Source organism: Chelonoidis abingdonii, chromosome 5 (assembly GCF_003597395.2).
Source record: "Chelonoidis abingdonii isolate Lonesome George chromosome 5, CheloAbing_2.0, whole genome shotgun sequence".
Classification (NCBI taxonomy): domain Eukaryota; kingdom Metazoa; phylum Chordata; order Testudines; family Testudinidae; genus Chelonoidis; species Chelonoidis abingdonii.
This window is the reverse complement of record NC_133773.1, coordinates 37,804,545-37,825,735: the sequence shown is the minus strand read 5'-3', so window position 1 is coordinate 37,825,735 and position 21,191 is coordinate 37,804,545. Positions and strand designations below refer to the sequence as shown.

The 21,191-nt window shown below is 41.3% G+C and overlaps 1 protein-coding gene across 22 annotated transcripts in view; it reads left to right on the top strand.

Annotated features, from left to right (window-relative positions):
* The window catches only part of CAMK2D (calcium/calmodulin dependent protein kinase II delta), a 298,301-nt gene that overhangs the window by 118,721 nt on the left and 158,389 nt on the right, over window positions 1-21,191 (top strand). For all 22 annotated transcript variants that reach the window (XM_032781307.2, XM_032781309.2, XM_032781303.2 and 19 more), the window contains exon 3: window positions 7,286-7,345. In XM_032781307.2, the coding sequence (XP_032637198.1) occupies window positions 7,286-7,345 (60 nt within the window). The remainder of the gene's footprint in view (window positions 1-7,285; window positions 7,346-21,191) is intronic.

Genomic DNA, 21,191 nt, shown 5'->3' with positions numbered 1-21,191 from the left:
GAGTTTTGATTTTGTCCACCTACGATTTGCCTCTTCCCACCACTGCATGAAACAATTAACCTCTCCTTTAGCCAATTTAGTTTTAGGTTGGCCGAGTTTGTCCTTTAAGGTATCCATATGGGCCTTGTGGATTATGCTTAGCATGCCAACCTCATGCTGTGTGGCATTATGACACTATGTCCAGTGTCTATAATCACATCACATTCAGTAATCCACTGGGTTTTTAAGAACTTTTTTATCAGCACAATGGAATGATATGTAAGAGGTTTAATATTTCTCTCACAGTGTTTGTCCAAGCTCTTCCATTATTGGGGTGATTCTAAAGAGCCCCCATGCATGTCTCTTTTCATTTACATTCTCTATTTCTGATTACCTTTTTGCAATTGCAGCCACAAACTGGTTTCTGATACAGTAAAACCTGTCCAGAGTGACCACTCATGGGAGTTAGCAAAAGTGGTCACTTGCAAGAGGTGGTCTCTCTTCAAAGGTTTGCACCCTGGAGAGGGTTGGTGTTCTGTGGCCTGTGCAAGTAGTTGCTGATGACAGGTGGTTTCTCTTCAGAGGTGGTCACATTTACAAAAGCATGTTGTTATGGGAAGTGTTGCACAAAGGTCATTGATGGATGGGTAAGGCTGGGATGTCCCTTCCACTCCAAACAAAGCTGTTCTTCCATATAATCCATATAAAATCACCCCTCCTTGGGATCTGGCTTGCTAACAAAATGCTAATTCCAAAACTACATCTATGAAACTCCAGGCAAAGCCTTCATCTCAGGTCCATCTCCCCTATTTCTCCTAGTCTAAGGCATCTTCCCTGATTTGCCTGCACTTGAGGTTCCTTCTCTCAGGAGCCATCTTCCCCAAACCTAAATGTCTCTGCGTGAAAGCCACACCCACCTTCTTTTATAGCTGAACCAGTGAGTCAGCAAAATCCACTTAACACTTTCCAGCAAGATGATGACCTGCTTATATGTTGTGGTTCTTCTTCAAGTGCTGGTCCCAAAGTGTATTCCACTGTGGGATACTGTCAGCACATCTGGGTGTAGCCTATGTAGGGGTCTTCCCTTCTCTTAAGTGGCCCTCTTCACTTTGTTTCCAATCTGATTAGTTCCTGAATGCACACCTTAAACTGAGTCTGTCAGCCCTTGACTTCCAGAGTTGCAATCTCCTTCTACTTCCTGCTTGCTTTCTGAGTGGCAGCCTGATGCAGGCTTGTAGTCCCTTTGGTGTGTCAGGCCTCCTGCCTCCCTTTCCCTTTCTATTCTTGTTTTCTCTGTTGGCCACAGCTGTGAGTGCCTGTCTTATGGATTGGCAGTTCTGGCAGCAGTGTGAGGGCCTGATCAAGTTGCTTGCTTGTAAGCAGGAAAGACTCTCCTCTCCCTTCAGCCTATGCTCAGTATGGGGTTTGTAAACCCCTTTACAGGTACACATGTGCTCCATAGGCCTGGGGCCAGAAAGATCTTGCAAGCAGTGTCTGTTGGTCCACACCTATGCTCTTATCTCTGCATGCATCATACCTAGGTCATAAAGGGTGGTGCAGAACACAGGCCTTTCCAGTTCCTATTTACCGTTACGTGGTTTGAGAAAAAATCCTCCAGTGTCTGGAACTGATTCTTTCTCCTCATTTAGTAAATATTTTTAAAAATTCTTAATGTTTGTATATAGTTTTATATAGTTTTATCAGGGTAGTTAGTTGTCGGTAATCCTTACTGCAGGTAATTCTCCTTGGTGCAGGGTTTAGATTTATGCCCTAGTTATCAGGGTTTGAAAACTGCATCTTCTGTCCTTGCTCCTTTCCAATCAGTGGTAACCACAAATGCTGCCTTTGCTGCCTCAGAGATTCCTGAATCTCCTCCACGTGCAATAACTACTGCTCTTTTCCCAGCAGTACCAAGCAGGTGTGAGAACCCTTTTTAGAAATAATGATCCTCATTAGGAAGACTGAGATCATCAGGCATAAGGGACTCTGAAAGAAGTCTACCCCCATCTCCTGTGCTAGCCAACAGTATGGACTTCACCGCTGATGAAAATGGACCCAACTTTTTGATTGTCAAGAGAATTGGATGTACTGGAAGATAGGTCCATCAATGGTATCAGCCAGGATGGGCAGTGATGGTGTCCCTTGCTTCTGTTTGCCAGAAGCTGGGAATGGACAATAGGGGATAGATCACTTGATGATTGTTCTGTTCATTCCTTCTGAAGCACTGGGCACTGTATTGTGTTTGAAGACAGGATATCGGGCTAGATGGACATTTGCTCTGACTCAGTGTGGCTATTCTTATGTTCTAAGTCTCCTGCAAATGTCAACCCGTCTGCCTTAAATCAGACACTATACTTTCCTTTGTTTTTCCCAAAGCCTCACATCTCTGATGAATGAAGTCTCTTCTGTTTCCTCTGTGTGAGATGTGCATTAGCTTTTTACCTGCAAAAAGCGAAAATGATCAGAAAGTTACTGACATTATTCATTGCCAGAACAAATGAGAGGACAACCTTCATCCCTTCAGAGGACCTCTAAGTGCTGTATCCTACTTTATTAATCAGTGCATCTCCACCACACAGGGCGAGAGCTCACTCCACCTGAGCAAAAGCAGCCTTGGTAGCCTCACTTTATGAGTGGCCTTACTTGACATTTGCAGAGCAGCAGTGTGGAGCTCTATTCATATGTTCACTAAGTGCTACGCCCGAGTTCAAGCCTCCAGAGATGATGCATCCTTTAGGTGGTGATTCTATATGCATCTGTCTTGCCTGCTCCTTCACGCCCTCCTTCTTACCTGAGCACTGCTTGTCAGTCACCCATGTAGGGACAAGCGCTCAAAGAAAAAAGGAAAGTTACTCAACTTATTGTCACTGGAGTCTTTGAGATGTGTGGTCTCTATCTGTATTCCATTAGCCGCTCCACTTTCCCCTCTGTTTCGGATCTTTAAATGATTGTGGTAGAGAAGGAACTAGAGAGGTGGTCAATCCACACCATCTCTTACATCCTCGTGAAGTAGGAGAGCAAGAGTGCAGGTGCAGACCAATGGACACTGCTTGGAAGATTCTTCTGGACCCTGGTGCATGCTGCACAGTGAAATACAGATAGGGACCACACATCTCAAAGAACTTGTTACAATAAGGTAAATAACTTCAGGCAGGCATCATTAGCCTGTTACAGGACCTCAGATTTAAAAACATAGAGGACAGAAACCACTGGAAGCAAAGAATAATTAACTAAGTGCCTGCAGAAGGGCCTTGGTTCAAATGCTGGGCAGCATCATGCCATAAAAAGGAGCATGTGCAACAGGGTCTGGTGCTATGGCTATGGTGGAGATGGCCTGGAGGACTGTCTGGATTTTCCAAAAGCTACAAGAAGATTCAACCAAAGCTATGGCCACAGAGAGGGTTGATGGATATCTGCCAGCTACCATTGCAGTGTCTACCCATAAAGACACTTCACTGTATTGCCAGGTAAAGAGGGATATTTGGCCCGCCCTGTTTCATGTAGCCATTTAACACTTCACTGTCGCCCCTTAATTGTTTACTTCAACTATCTTTTTAGCACATAAGATGCTTTATTCAGTTACAGGCATACCTCTCTCCCCACAGGCACTGTCTTTGTTAAAATGCACACATGCCTGAATCCATGTGGTTACTAAAGCTGGACCATTCAGCTGGTGCGAGTGGTGTTGAAGAACAGGACATGGAGGAGAAGGATAATATGAAGAAACACTTTGAGCACGAATAACAAAAGCCCTGTAGAGAGAACCTGTCAGCGATTGCTTTATGTACACACAGCAGGCACTATATTTTTTGGTCACCATTTCAGTTCATGTAGTAAGTGTGGGCGAGAGAGAGAGAGCGTGCGTACCGGAGTTGATTCCATTTGGCAGAGAGACAATACCAAAGACAACCTAGAACAGGGGTCAGCAACCTTTCAGAAGCGGTGTGCCGAGTCTTCATTTATTCACTCTAATTTAAGGTTTTGTGTGCCGGTAATACATTTTAACGTCTTTTAGAAGGTCTCTCTCTATAAGTCTATATATTATATAACTAAACTAGTGTTGTATTGTAAAATAAACAGGGTTTTCAAAATGTTTAAGAAGCTTCATTTAAAATGAAATTAAAAATGAGCTTACCGCGGCCCGCTCACGCGCTGGTCTGGGTCTGTCACGTAGGCTGCTCAGGCGGGCTGAGCTGGCCGCAGGCCAGGGACCCCGCTGGTCAGAGGGTTCATCGCCAGAAACCCAGACCAGCAGTGGCTGGGCGGGGCTGGCTACCGAGGCCCAGAGGCTGGAGTCAGGCTTGGGGCCGGGGATGTGAGGGGGTGTAGGCAGCAAGGGGGCGCTGGGTAGGGGGTGGGTGCCAGAGTCAGGGCGAGAGTTGGTGGGTTGAAGAGTCAAGGTAGAGGCTGGTATGTATGAGAGGAGACAGGGCTCAGGCAGGCCTGTGAGGGTGCCAGTTCAGGGCAGAGGCGTGTGTGTGGGGGGTTCAGGCTCAGGACTCAGGAAAGTGCTGGGTGACTGCCCCCTAAAACTCTCAATCCCTGCTGCTCCTTGTCCCCTGACTACCACCTCAGCGCTGCCCCTGCCTCAATTGCTCCCAGGGACCCCACCCCCTATCTAGAGCCTCCTGTTCCTTTCCCCAGACTGGACTCTACCCTACCTGTCCCCGATGCCCCAGCCCTCATCCACACCCCTGCCCCACCAGACCCCAGACTCCCATGCCTATTCAACCATCCCTGCCTCTCGACAGACTCCGAACTGCCTGACTACTCCAACCCCCCCAGGTTCTCCTCTGCCCACCCCTTTCCACACCCTGCCTCCTGGATAGGACCCCCAGATCCCACGCATGACAACCCCCAGCGCCTTCGCCCGTGACTACTCCCTCAGAGCCCCCCCCATCTCCCACCCGGACCCCGCTTGCTCCCGGTCCCTGACCTGCCCTACTCTATCACACCCCTCCCCACGTAAACTACAGTACTCCCCCATGGCCCTCCAACCCGCCCCAGTAGCCCACCCTCCAATGCCAACCCACCCTGCTCCCTGCCCCCACCTCATATCCAACCCCCCAGCCCTGGGCCCCTTACCATGAGGCTCCACACAGAGCTAGATACGCTGCTCTGCAGGAGCACACAGCTCCGCCCCTCTGGTTGAGCGGGGAGCGTGTCTGCCTCCCCTCGGAGCCAAACGCTGCCCCGTGGGAGCGCGCAGCCCTGACCCCCAGAGTGCTGTGCGCGGCGGCAGGGCTCCAGGGGAGGGAATACGGTGGAGGAGGGGCCGGCAGCTTGCTGCGCTCGGCCCCGTGTTCCGACCCTGGAGCACGGACCCCGCAGCTTGCCGTGCCGGGAGAATGGGGCCATTTGCCCACCCTGTGCGCACGGCTATGATTCTGCTACCTGCCCCCGCGGGGGAAGTGGAGGGCAGAGGAGAGCGCGCCGGGCTGGGCAGGTTTTTTTAGTGGCATGCTGGAGTCCCAGCACGCTCCAGCGTGCCATTAAAAATTTGCTCACGTGCCATCGGTTGCCGACCCCTGACCTAGAATGAGTTTCAGTCAACAGTTGTTTCTGTCTTACTTTTTTTCTGGCTCTGCACTTGATTTCCCTTTTTCTGCATGTGAGATCAGCAAAGGGGAGGCTGGGAGCGATTCCATTTTCCAGTTTACTGTTTGTTTATCCATTATCCTCATTATATTTTCCTTTGTATGCCTTCACATATTCCCTTGAACATCTGCACACTGGCTTATGAGGCCAAGCCACAGTGAGACTGCTGCTAAACTGGACTGTGTTCTGGAAGAAAGATGAGGCTATAACACTTTGTAAACATGATGATGATGACATTAAAAGATCTATAGTTTAATATATGGGCCTTAGTTTATATAGCAACATTGTTGTCCTTGAGCACCAGCATGCTGTGTGTAAAATGCTGTTGATGTGACAGTATTTGGGAGATAGATGTTGATGCTGTTCTTCTTCTGATCCTGTTGCTGTTGTCAGAGATCTATAATTTAATTTGTTGATCTTAGGTTGTGTTCAAAGATGTGGTCGTCTTGTTACTCCACAGGTATAAAACAACTGTGCTTTACATCATTTTACTACAAAAACACAAACAAGTAGAGGGGGTGGGATTATGATGAGGAACTGGTCCACATCAATTAAAAGGAACAAATGAAAGGAATTACCTTCCATTTGTCTCTTTGGAGTTTTTCCCTACAAGACCCTGACAACAGGATTACAAGGTCCATTAGAAGAATATATTTCTCCAGCCATCTGATATCTATAACTTTTTATGAACAAGTTCTTGTTTGTTTGTTAGGCTGTGTTGGCACATGGGGACCACATTAGAGCAACCCACAACAAAGAAACACCTTTTAAGAATAAATGGGAAAAGAGCATATGGTATCCTTAGGCTAACAGGCAATCAGCTTAACTGAGAAGTAGTGTGATGTAGGCATTGTGGGGGGATGCTACTGTTGATCATATAGCTACTGAATCCTCCTATAGCATCCCTGTGTTGCTAGAATGCCCTAGCACAGGGGTAGGCAACCTATGGCATGGGTGCCGAAGTCAGCACGCGAGCTGATTTTCAGTGACACTCACACTGCCCAGGTCCTGGCCACCAGTCCAGGGGGTCTGCATTTTAATTTAATTTTAAATGAAGCTTCTTAAACATTTTTAAAGCCTTATTTACTTTACATACAACAATAATTTAGTTATATATTATAGTCTTAGAGAAAGAGACCTTCTAAAAACATTACGATGTATTACTGGCACATGAAATCTTAAATTAGAGTGAATAAATGAAGACTCGGCACACCAATTCTGAAAGGTTCCCAACCCCTGCCCTAGCATGTTGAAAAGTGTTTTCTTTACAATGGAATATTAGCACTTCATTGGTGACGTACTTAGTACCTTAGGCATCACTGAAACACTTAATGGTCTAGGATTAGAATTTTTCTAAAGATTCAGGGCTGTCTTCATTCTTATTAATTCTATAATCATAGTTTTTTATCTTATAATTATAGGTCATGGTGTGGATATGTCCCATCTCCCACTGAGAAGGCAACTTGATATTTTAAAACTACTATAGGCTGAGCAGATAGGCAAAGCAAGGGGTGGATGTAGTATCTTGATTCAGTGTGGCATACAATTTAGATGTACAATCATGATTCTAAATAGGAGAAGGAGAATGCGTTTTAATGATCATGTCACATACTGTACCATATGTTTTTCAACTCACAGTACCATATAGAATGATGTGGCTTTTCATGATTAAACAAAAAAGTTATGATTGTGTTTCTCTTTCTTGCAGATCACCAGAAATTGGAGAGGGAAGCTAGAATCTGTCGCCTTTTGAAACACCCTAATATCGGTAAGAAAATTTACTCACTTTATATGGTGTCTATCAGTACAGAAATTAAAAGAGAAAATACAGAATAGCTTCGTGGGGTAGAAAGTTGGGGGAAGTTAAAGGAAACACTTGGAAAGAAGATTTCTTAATACAGTGGAGTTCTTTCCAAACTCATAATGCTCCCCTGAGATGTGATGTCCTGTAAGGCAGTCACCTCCAGTCATCCATACTGACTTCATCTCCTTGAGCTCATGCTTGGTGTTTTTGTGACTTGTGTCCCTTTGCTGAAGATGTATACATAAGAGTAAAACTTTTCCTCTCCTTGCCATTGTGTCCCTGCATTCAAGCATTCACAGTAGAGGCTGACAAAGATTTTGATTTGGGTTGCTTGTTGTCTTGAAAGTGTGAACCAATTGGAACTGATGATAACTTTGTCGGCCATGAGGAATCACGCTCTGAGGAGCACTGAGACACTAATTTGTCTGCCAGCAGTCTCAGTGCACATCTATGAATATATACTTCACTTGAGCCAACTTTAGGCTACCTCAGTAGCCCAGCAGCAAAAGTATGATTTTTGTCTCCTCCCCTTTAATGGCAATGACAAAGTGTTTAACACAAAAACATACGAACAAAAACCTCAAAAACCACAGCTCAAAATGGAGATTGGAATCACTCAAAAATCCCTATCAAAATTTCAAACACTTTGTGTTTTCCCCAGTGAGTTCAAAACACTGTGTCACAGCCAAAAAACAGAAAGTTCAAAGAGACAGAGACAGGAGGAACCTTGCAACTCCCTTGAACATTTTCAAACTTTTTAAAAGATTTGGTTAGATACAGTTTGTTGCTTCTTTACTGTTCCCAAACCAATTTGCCCATCCCTTTCTATAGTAAAGCAATGTTGAAGATGATTCAGAAGAAATCTAAACAGTAATTGCTATGAAATGGGAAGAGCTAAAATCCACAAAGGACTGTTGAAATATATGACTGCATGTGATTAAATTCCTTTGTTCCATTGAATAGTTTGAATCAATATTATTATTGTATGCTGTCCAGCTGTTCTATTAGGGTAAACATACAGCTTGAAAACACAGAAGTGTTGTAGTTGTTGAGGAGACACTGTTGATGCTCAATAAGATAGCACAGAGGAAATACCATGCTGTGCAACCTACTCTGAAATAGGTAATTCAGTCAGTGAATCGCACAACAGAGTACGCTTTTTCTTCTAATTGGCTGTTCAGTTTCGGAAAGAATATCGGCATTCAGAATCTTGTGAGAGAGGCTGTTTGTTCTTATGCTGTAGAATCTCCATGAACACTATCAAGTCAATGAAATGTATCTACTCCCCTTTCCCTATAATAGAATATCCTGCTGAGCATGGAAAGTGTGTGACTACCAGAGAACTAGTTTTATATCCATCCTGAAAGCTCTCAAGTATTAAAGTACCTTGTTTGTACAGCTGAGTGAAGAAGTTTGCTTTTAGGTCTGGTCTCTATCTTGGAGTAAGATCATAGAGGTAGTTTCAAGAGTAGAAAAAAATCCTGTACATTTACAAAGACTCTGATTTTCAAAAGTGAGAGCCTAAAATTAGGCTTCTAAATTCACATTTAGGCACCTAAACTAGAGGTTTGCACACTTCATTGCTAAAGCAGGCCAAGCTGTAAACCTAGTTCTAGCCCATGTCGCCTCCCCATAGGCGAGAGGCCTGACTAATGGGAGAGAGAGCCTGGCTCGGGGGACTGGCCAAAAATGGGAAGGGGTGAGGGGTCCTGTGAGGGTCAAGCAGACTGGAGTGGGGTGAGGATTTTCTGGTTTTCCACTTTTCACCAAAATCAATAGGATTCTGCCCAATGAAGCCTAGAATATTCCCTGAAATTCTGGAATTGATCAGATAAAGAGTTAAAAAGTTATTCTACTACATGCGGACAGAAAGGCCATCAAGTTGAAAACAGGCCTTGCCTCCCTTGACAAATACACAACCTCATTCTCATATATGCTTAGCTGCCAGCAGCTCCCATGGACGTCAGTCTCTCTGGGGAGCTGTTCAAATCTTTTGCAAATCAGACCACTTATTTGGGTGCCTAAATGGAGAACTAGGAGCCAAACTTTAGGGTCCCATTTTTGAAAATTTAGGTGCAAAGTTTTCTGAAATCATAATCGTGGAAATCCTTTTTCTGCTCCTGCTTTTTTGGTTTAGCAAGTGTTGATTTAAACGTTGTCCCCACTCCTTAAAAGTAAAATTAAATACTTTAAAATGCTGTGAATAATATTACAATGCAAATGAAAGGTGGGAGTTTCAAAGGCATCTGAAGGACTTGGGCATTCAAGTCCCACTGACTTTCAATATGTACCTTACTCCTTAGGTAGTTTTGAAAATCCCATTCAAAGATGTAATGTGGATGTGGCAAACAGACACTGTAAAATTGGAGAAATTTCACTTGCATTTATATTGACAGCCAGTCTTACTTTTGGGCCTATTATTGACTGAGGTGGGATTTCCAAAACTGCTTCATGTTAGCCTTATTCTAGTCCAATTGAAGTTAATAGTAAAACTTGAGAGGAACGCAGAGCTAGATTAGTGCTGAGTGCATGGTCTTGTAAGTTAGACTAGACTAGTGTCCGTAACTGAAGCTGTGTCATGTTTAGAACATGTTAATGAGGTATAACAACACATATATTGTATGTATGCTAGACTGAATCTTTTAGTTTAAAAGGAAAAACTGCTGTCCCATGTACTTATAAATATAAACTCCAGTGGGCAACAGTACCTTCAGCCTATAGCTTTGGACATTACAGCATACTACCAGTGAAGTGCTTATAAACAGTATAAAAATTCATTCTAAACACTTTTATTCTTAAATTCTGTCTTGATCAGCAAGAATATGTGATAGTATCACAATAAAATTTAATTTCTGAAAATGTTTACAGAACTTATTTTTAGTAAGCTTTGTTATAACTATGAAATCTGGTAGTAGTGTGTTAAAATTTACATGTGGCAAGGGGTATATTGATGAGTATGAATACGTTGGTTTTTTATGAGCGCAAGCCTATTTAATCTGTGAAGGACTTTATATTTTCTTCTGCACTTCATTTTTCTCTGTGAGTGATGTACAGCTCATGAATTGATTGTAGCCTAGAAAACAATGGATTCTTTTGAAAAGAAAAAGTCCTTGCTACAGTAAAAATCTAAATTAAGGTGCTGAAGTGGTTCTTGAAAATGCAATCTGCAGAGAAAAGCAAATATCTATTTTAATTTATTATTTTCCTCCTCATAAGACTACAAATTTTTTTTTTTTTTTTACTTAGGTTGGTTTTTCATAACTTGCAGTTTTTCTGTAAGTTAATTTATGTCTCTGTCTTTCCCTAGTTAGAATTAAATCATCCTTTCTCTTCTCTTTCAGTCCTGAGTAAGTGAGTGATCTGGTTTTACAGCCTCAAAACTTAAAAACTTCAAGAAACAGTTCAGAACAAAAATCCCTTTTATTTTTTAAGGTTGCTTTTACCTATTCTTAAGTGACAGTAACTGAAGTGCCATTTTTTATTGTTCATAGTTCATTTGATTAAATCTCTCTTCTGAAATTGTCAGCATTTGATTTATTTTTCTAGAACAATTTCTAGACTATATTAGTCTGTACAGTTTATCTTTCATATTCGTGAGCAAAGCCTTACTGATTTATTTTCTGACCAGATATATGTAAAAAAAAAAACCCATGCCCTTCTTAATTGCCTTTCATGATGTTTTTCTTTATAATCAGATCGAAACAGCAGTGTATTGATAAAGCAGCTTTTAAAATTGCAGTCTAACCCTAACCCTAGAAATACATTCATCCTTTTTTAAAATAGAAACAAATGATATTTCTCTTACAAGGGGACTGATGCAGGAAACCAAAATGTAGACCACTGGCAACATACGAGAGAGCCTTTATTTTTTGCTTATGTCTTTCCACAAAAAAATAATTACTGGTGTCGAACCTTTGTAGGAACATTTAATTAATCTGGACAAGTCTATTAATTATTTTAAATTCTATGACAATAGAGAAGTGTCTAAAACACGATTTCTCAAATTTCACTGCACCACGACCCCCTTCTGACAACTAAAATTACTAGAAGATCCCAGAAAGTGGGAATGAAGCCTGAGCACCCCCGCCGTGGGGGGTGCCAAAGCTTGAGGGCCTCAGCCCTGGGCCGAGTAAGTTTAATGACAGCCCTGGTGACCCCATTAAAATGGGGTTGCGACCCACTTTGGGGTCCTGACCCACTGATCTAGAATTAAACTTCTTCCTCATCAACTTAAATATGTAGTTTTGATTTCCTGAAAATGTGTCTCCCCCTTGCCTTTAAATGAGGCTGTGTTCATATCAGGATCCTTTCTGGCTACCAACAGGAGCTACATCTGAGCACTGCACTCTTGCTGACATCCCAATCTATTCATTGCACAGCTAGCAGTATCTGTTCTTCTTCAAGTGCTGGTCCCTATGTATATTCCACTGTACGTGGGCATGCGCTCAATGCATCTGGAGCTGGAGAATTTTGAAAGCAGTGCCCGTTGGTCCACACATGCTCTCAGTCTGCTTGTGCATCTGACTGAGGAGATAAAGGGTGGGTCGGAACCTCCAGCATCCAAAACTTCATCTTTATTCCTTTATCTGTAAATAGTTTTAGAAATATTATGTTCTGATGCAGTACAGAGCATCTTTTCTGGGAAAAATTCCACTAGCAAATGCTATTTTGCCAAGTGGAGACATTTTACTGTAAGGGCAGTCAAAGACTTATAGCCCCATAAGTTCTCTTATTTTGGACTATATTCTTTCCCGAAAGATAGCAGGCTTGTCTATGAGCTCCTTATATGTCCACTTGACGGCAATCAGTGCATACCATTCACCTTAAGAGGGTTACTCAATCTTCACATGCTCACTGACTAACAGATTCTGGAAAGGCCTAATCGGAACCTCTCTGCCAATAAAAAAGCTCCTTAATGGAACTTAAATTTTATTATTTCGGTACTCACTATGCCTCCTGTTGTATCATTAGCTTCTTGCTCCATGTCTTTCCTATCCACGCAAGTTGCATTCCTGGTAACCATCATCTATGCCAGGAGGGTTGGTGATGGAGGATCTTTCTTACACTAGATTCTATAGGGACAAAGTTTCATTACACGTGCACCCTCAATTCACCTCCACTGTAGTTTCAGCATTTCACCTAAACCAGTGAATTCACTTATCTGTGTTTTTTCAAAAACGTCACCCATCCTCAAAAGAAAGAAGGCTCCATTCCTTTAGTGTTCAGCGAGGTTTTTGGCCTTTTACCTGTAGAGAACAAAACCTATCAGAAAGTCTCCTGAGCTATTTGTTGCCATAATGGAAAGAATTCAGGGTCAGGCTATATCCTCTCAAAGAATCTCAATATGGATTTTGGGCTCTATTTTGCTCTGCTATCAGATGTTTGATCTTCCTCCCCTTTACGGGGTAAGGGCTCATTCCATGAGGGTGTAAGTTACGTGTATGGCATCGCTTCAAGAAGTGCCTCTACTTGATATGGCAAAGCAGCTGTGAAGATCTGTCTGCACATTTGCAAGGCATTATGCTATAGTTCAGAACCATATCACTGATGCATCCTTTGGAATGGCATTCCTTCGTTTGGCTCTGCTACCTGCATCCTCGGACCCTCCTCCTACTTGAGTACTGCTTGTCAGTCACCCACAATGAAATATACACAGGGACCAGCAATCAAAGAAGAGGAAGTTACTTACCTTGTAGTAACTGGAGGTTCTTCAAGATGTAGTTCGTGTGTGTATTCTACTACATGTACTCCTTCCCCTGTGCTTTGGATCATGTTTCGGCTCACAGCAGAGTAGGAAATGGAGAGGCAATGTTTCCACCTCACCCTTTATCTCCTCGGTCAGGGGCGCAAGGTGAGCCAAGTCACATGTGCGGACCAATGGACACTGCTTTTAAAATTCTCAGGCTCCAGGCTCATAGAGTACGTGCATATCCACAGTAGAATACAGATAGGAATCACACATCTCGAAGAACCTTCAGTTACTGTACTTTAAGGTAAGTAACTTCCTATTCTTTGAGACTCTGATCCCCTTCTCCCCCACCAGTCCACCAAAGATACTCTTTGGTGCTTGCAGTGTCCTCTACTCCCTTCTATAGCTGCCTTTTTTAGGGCTCCAGGTTCCTTCTATCCTCTTGTCCCCCACCCCACCACATCATTTTAAGGGCTCCAGGCCTCCCTTACAGTGTCTTGCAGAAGAAAATCTAGTCAAACACACAGATAAAGGGTTAATGCTCTTTTATTAGCAGAGCTTCAGCAGTGTGCTTTATACATGAATAGGTTGTACACTAGACTAATTTATAGCAGTGCTGAGGTTCTCACCACAATATGATGGCCTGAGTCAACACATCCTAGTGAATTTAAAGTGACTTTAATGAGTATCTCAGATCAAGACCTCAAAATGTTGAGGGTTCTGCTAACTAGCTGAACCCATGGAGATCCCACGCCTCCCCAGCCAGTTACCTCTCCCCCTGTAGTATCCTCACTCTTACTGCAGATGTATTCTTTGTGGAAAGCCCAGAAGCCAAGAACCAGTCAAGTTTCTGCCCAGCAGCCAGATCTTTCTGTGATTGCCCTTTTGTGCAATAACTTAATGAGGACCCCACCTTACCTCAGAACTGTCTAAATAAATAGTCGGGCAGGGAGGCAGAAAATCTTCCTTTGTGTTCCAGGACATTGGGTCATTGGGACTGTTTGTAAAAACCTAGGACTGTCATAGACAAATCAGGGCCACACCTTTGTTCAGAAACCCTGCTAGTTTATGAAACTGGCATATACTGTTTAATCAGTTAACCGCAAGCCAAACCAAGTTGGACAGGACATTGTTTAATACATTTGTATAACAATAGATCTCTTGTCATTGACCTTTTACTTTGAAATTTCTGCTGTAGATTCAGTTTATACCACAAGCTAGTACTTCTAGCAAGTCCACATTCTTCTGAAAGTGTTCCATGTACATGGAGCCAGGGACAAACAAATTGTGTTGGTGTTCTGTAAGGCAAAAGATTTCCAATTAATATGGCATGAAATTCTTTGGTCTTAAATAGTAGAAATAAATCTCAACTATGAAAAATATTAATTGGGTGAGAGAGATGCTCTTGACATTCAAAATTCTCATGTACTTGTGAACCATGAAACTTTTTAGTTTAAGGTATAAATTGCCAAAGTTTTAAATTTTCAGCGAAGAAAGTCTCAGGCTGTCAGTCTTGCTTCTTTTTCAAAAAAGCAAGTCATAGACGATGATAAATTTAAATGATCTTCAGATTGTTTGGGAATACTGGTTAGTTTTAGCTGGAATTAAAGCTGTGTAATTAATTTTTTCATATCACTGGCAGTTCTGAAAAACTGAAAGAAAATATTGGCGAACCAAAAAGTAAAGAAAACAAAGTGTTTTGGGTCAAACAAAACATTTAATTCAACCCAAAACAACACCCTTTGTTTTGATTTTGATATTTTTTAAAGATTTTTTTTCATAAACTTGAAGGAAATTTTGAAATTGCCATTTTGAATTAAAAAATTAAAATATGTCTCAATTTTTTTCAGATTTTTTTTTTTCAACTAAGATAACTTGGCAAATTTTACCCAAATTTGAGAAATGTTTTGGTCAACTTGAGCCTGCATTTTTCTCCAAAATAAATTTTGGTGGAAACATTTCTGTCAATGCTAACTGGGATTAATTTACTAGGGATGATTTTTTTTTTTTTTTTTTTTTTTTTACCATATCGATGAAATAAAAAAGTCTATTTTCCAAATGTTTTATTTGGATTCACCTCCAGGTATAAGAACAGAACATTATCCACTGAGCCCCACTGGTTATTAGGGATGATTTGTAATATTTATTTATAAAAACCTGGGTAGTAGTATCAATTCCTCAACCCCATCTCCCTTTGTCACTGAGTCCCATTACCATTTCATGTGGTTTTACAACCATATTTTCCTATTTTAAAAAAGGGCCTGTATCTTCTGTTCTATGAAAGACCCATACAAATCAAAATAGAAATGGACTATGGTGAAAAAAAATCACAAACTATACACAAAATAAATTAGAATGGAAACTGACTTTAGGAATTGCATAACCTACTCCAATATTTTTCTCCTTTGTACAGCTGTGTTTTAAGGCAATCTGTCACCTTTGGAACTGTGGGCTGGGTACAAATCTCTCTGCAGTCAAAGAATATAGCCAGTTGGTCAGTGTGAAAGGAAAACTCTCCTTTCACAACTCTTTCTCATTCCTCTTTCCTTTCTCGTTCTGATAAAATAAATTAATTTGAGCAGATTGTTTCTGCAGCACTCTCAGATGCATTCTCATTTCCCAGTTGAAGTTGGGAAACACAATCTTGGAAGGTTTCAGAGTAGCAGCCGTGTTAGTCTGTATCCGCAAAAAGAACAGGAGTACTTGTGGCACCTTTAGAAACTAACAAATTTATTTCAAAATGAGCTTTTGTGAGCTACAGCTCAGTTCTTCGGATGCATAGAATGGAACACACAGACAGGAGATATTTATACATACCTTGGAAGAATTATGTGACACCATGAAACACAGACAAATAGACGAGCAGCAAAACCACAGTTGTGTTTGTTTTTATTACACTTTCTCAAAAATGCCATCTAGGATATTGCATGTTCTAATGGTTCAAAATTTATGGTATTATCAGTGAAATTCAACAAATCTACATAAACCAGTGTGTGGCAGCTTTCCATTACAGCAGTTATTATGTACCAGAAATCTTTGAATTGCCTGTAGGACCAGACAGTGCAGGAGCAAGTGTTATGCTTATTGTGTTAATCTATCCCCCCACTTGTGTGCTCAATCCTGTGAGGTGCTGAACTCTTCCTACAAAGTAACTTTGGAGGATCATGTTCTGAGTGATCTTGCTAAACTCTGTTATTGGATACATTCGAGAGGAATAAAATGTTTTCTTGAACAGATGTTCAAGAGGACTGAATGGGTCAGGAGGCTTGTAAGAGGATAGAAAACCTTTCACAGCTAGATCACTGGTTCAAATCCAGTCCATAGAGGCAAAGAAAATGAACTCAGTACAATGAACACTCAGTCGTCTAAGTGAAATTAGACAGAATAGTTCCTCAGGGATAGGAATTAACATCCCAAAACCCATGACACTAACTGATAGTAATGGAGCATCTGGATAGTAATGGAGGCTGATAGGATAATGAGTCTTGTGCATAAGGGAGAAGCAGTGGATGTGGTATACCTAGACTTTAGTAAGGCATTTGATACGGTCTTGCATAATATTCTTATCAATAAACTAGGCAAATACAACTTAGATGGGGCTACTATAAGTGGGTGCATAACTGGCTGGATAACCGTACTCAGGGAGTAGTTATTAATGGTTCCCAATCCTGCTGGAAAGGTGTAACAAGTGGGGTTCCTCAGGGGTCTGTTTTGGGACTGGCTCTGTTCAATATCTTCATCAACGACTTAAATGATCTGTCATTCAAAACGACGTTAGATATTAGCATAGGAAAGTACGTTTACTTATTAAGTTTGCAGATGATAGCCACCCAAAACTGGAGGGATTCGCAACTCCTTTGGAGGATAGGGTCATAATGTCAAGATGCATCTGGACAAATTGGAGAAATGGTCTGAAATGTAACACGAGATGAAGTTCTAACTCAAAGAAAATAGTTACTGAGAGAGGGTCAAGTTTACATATCAGAATGAGGTAGAGATGGGTCTAGAAGGAGTACGGGAAAGAAAAAGTCTAAGGGTTATAAGGGTGGACCTACAGCTAAAATATGAGTCACAGTTTGTGATGCCGGTTGACAGGAAAAGCAAACATGATTCAAGAAATGTGAGAATTGGAGCAGGGTCTTAGAGAAGAAGCAACAAGATATTAGATGTAGAGAACATTAGACCCTATGTAAGACGGCTAAAAAAGAGATTGGGTGTTGTTTAGTCTGGAAAAGAGAAGACTGAGAGGGAGGACATATAGAGTTTTCAGGTGTCTAAAAGGGTGTCAGAGTAAGGAGGAGGGAGGAGAGAGACTTGTGTCATCCTCTAGCCCTCTAAGGGTAGAAAGACAGCAAAGAGCTTAAAACTGTAGCAAGGGAGGTTTAGCAAGGGAGGTTTAGGTTGGACATTAGGAAAAAGTTCCTAACTGTCAGGGTGGTTAAACACTGGAATAAATTGCCTGAGGAGGTTGTGGAATCTCCATCTCTGGAGATATTTAAGAGTAGATTAGAGAAATGTCTATCTGGGGTGGTCTAGACAGTAATTGGTCCTGTCATGAGGGCAGGGGACTGGACTCGATGACCTCTCGAGTTCCCTTCCAGTCCTAGAATCTATAAATCTATGAGTCTTTGATGGGAGTGTCAGCAAAATAGAAGATCAGCAAATAAACAATTATGTTTACTTATCTATCTTCTCATTCCTAAAGTTGGCCCCTTAGGTCATGGTAACAGATGCTCCAGATCATAGTAATAGACACATTGGCTTCCATCTGACACATTTCACAATCACTAACATTCTTCTGTAACAGAGTGGTGAGACCCAGCATCTATTGAAGTCCAGGAGGTGGACAGCGGATGACTGCAAGCCCACCCGCATCTGAAGGCCCCTTCCCCTACTGGACCTGAGATTCAGATAATGACAGAGGACAACTAATGAGTAACAGGGTCATAGGTACTGAATCAGGGATCCAGAGGGGGACACTGAGCAGAGAACCCAGGACAGCACCCACTGCTCCTCAGAGGTGTCTAGGAACCAAGTGGACACTGCTCAGAGGAACTTTGCCCGGATGCGTGAAACAAGGAACGAACGGAAGTAGGCCCCCTTTTGTATGAGAAAACAGGAGCCATTTTTATGAGAAGACAGGAGCAGAGGGCCACGTCCTGTCACATATTCATGCAATAAAATGGAGACATGATTATTCCTCTGTATAAGAAATGTGTTCCCAACTGTGAAAAATACAGCACTCCTGCAAAGTACCATAGAAAGAAAATAATAATATAATATAAAATACAGTATACAGTGCTTTTTATTGTTTGTTACAGTTAGCTAATGTGATTGTAAACTTCCAAAAGAGACTCTATAATATAGATTAAGACAGCTGTCAGGGGAAAGCTGTTTTTTAATTTTTACATACAGTTACACTTTAGATTACATTAAAAGCATACCCATTATTGAGCAAAAAGCCCACAAAAGACTTGTGCCGTTTAATGTAACTGTTACATTTTTAGCTGTTGCATATATCGATGCTTCCAATTCTGGAGGAGAATAGGACCTGTAGCAGAAATTCTGAAAGGAGAATAATCTGCTCTTAATAATGAAGACTACCTCTTTTACCTTTCTATTTTCTGGTTTTTAGCCTTTCAGTAAGTGCTGAATTCCCAACCCTTCCTTAGCAATCACAGTGAGCTCAAATCCTGCTGTGCCTCTGATTACTAATCTGCATCTCCTGAAACTTTTGCTGGTATAACACTATGCTGGCACTCAACTCTTTGTTTCTTTTGGTGGTGACTTAGAATCCTGTGGTTCCCTTAATTATTCAGAAGTATCTTCATCCTTGTCTCTTTTTTTTATTTTTGATAAGACTTAGCTTACACATCACAGTAACTGGTTACAGCACAGAACCTGTTAAATGCTGCATGAGGGAAGAAGGAAAAATGCATTTATTTTCACCTCACTATGTCTCTTCAATTGAGAATAAAACAATGTTGTGTTGACACATTTTTTTAGGAGATAGACCTTTAATTTTAAATTCAGAATATCTGTGGCTACAATTTGTATGAAGCTGTGCATAGCACTACACATTCAAATACACATTGGTAATATACAATAAAAGTTACAGACTTTGTAAGCTCTACAGCAACTGATAGAAAATATCTGACAGAGATTGACTTTAAAAAAAAGAGCCTAATTCTGATTTTACACTAGCATAAATTAGGAGTAGCTTGACTGAAGTTATCAAGTCTGTGTGTAAAACTGATATGAGATATAAATCAGGCCATGTTGTGTGTGTGCGTGTGCACGCGCACATAATTAGTAGCAAGGTAAATTTTTTGACTTGAAATCTCACATTTCCTTATTTTCTAATTCATTGCAAATAAAACAAGTACAGACTTTAGCAATCAAATGCATTATCTCCCTTCTTCCCTCCATAAAACAAAATCGAACAAGTCATCATCTAGATATATACTGTATATGCTGGTTTCAGGAATATGTGATAGCATTTAATATTTTACATGGCAGCTCTAAATCATGGGCTTCGGGCATCCATGCGATCCAGTTTCACTTCCAGTTGCCTCCTCTTCATACCAACAGCAGTTAGATGGGATGGTCATTTTTAGTACACCTCTACCCCGATATAATGTGACCCGATGTAACAGGAGTTTGGATATAATGCAGTAAAGCAGCACTCGGTGAGGGGGAGGCAGGGTTGCACACTCCAGCGGATCAAAGCAAGTTTGATATAATGTGTAGAGGTGTAATTCTAGATAGCATTCATTCTAATCAATTAATAAAGTGCTGTATCTTTATAAATAAAATGGATCATTTTCTTCTGGTGATTTTTTAAAAATAATGTAATATTTTAAATTTCCTAGTTAATGTAAAAAACGGTTAAATACGTGGTCAGAATAGTGCAACCAATGTTTTAATCGCAGTTACAGCATGCTGTTAAATAGTAAAGTGCAACAAAAGTAAATCAATCAGATGACATAAGCAGCTGCAGTAGTAGCTATCCATGAACTGAACTACACTGCAATGTGGCTGAGGAGAAGATATAAAGATGCATAAATTGGATCTGTTAGTATGTGAAAGGGGCATCATATTCTTCTCACTACCTATGCCTTTAATACAGTCTTCTTCATATGCTGATTGTTGTTATGTGTTTGAGTTCTTTTACCCATGAGAATTGCTAGTTAAGGGGTAGAGAATAGGAGGAGGATTTAGGAAGAAGAGGATTTGACTTCAGATGCTTGAGCCAGGAAATTTCTTTGGCCAAATGTATTAAACAGTAGCTGTGCCCTTTCCCTTCTGTAAAGCATAGCAGCCTTATAAAGGGGGCAGAGAGTGAGAGAGAGAGAGAGTAGTAGAAATGGGAGAAGGATCAGGCCCTATCTGAAATGAAAAGATAATCCATAATAAGAATGTTTTGCACTTCTTTTATTTAGTGCCTAGCTATTACTGCTTGAGCAGGGGGTTGGACTAAATGACCTCCTGAGATCTCTTCCAGCCCTGATCTTCTATGATTCTATGAAATCGGGAAAATGATAAACTAATTAAACAAATGTTTTGAACTGTTTTGTGCTTATCAGTTTGTCTGTTATTTTTAACACTGTCCCAACCAAGTATGATATGCAGTTGTATAGCAATAGTGCTGTGCTCTGCCTCTTTCTAATTACTCCTGGGGGTAATGTGTAGTGTGCACAATACAGTAATATCTAGGCACTAAATAAAAGAAATGTAAAAGATTCTTATTGTGGACTCTCTTCCTTTCATATAGGGCCCGATCCTTCTCCCATTTACTGAAATAGGAGCAGGATTTGGCCTTTTGGATTGCACTCCAAAGGATTATTCCAGGAAAAAAAGTATCTAGGAGAGAGAATATATCCTCGTTTATAGAGAGAGGAGGTGTGTGTAAAAAGGAGCATTCTGCCTGTAAATCCGAAAAACCCGCTACGTTATTGTCTTCTTAAATAATATAGAGATTTATGGAGGCCCTTGAAGCCCTCTAGAAAAAAGAAAATAACCTATCCTGAGTTCATAATACTTGTGCCCTTAGCTGTCAGCCGCAACATCCCTGAAGATCACAGTAGTGTTCTTAGTGTGGTATAGAAGGTAAGGTGCCCT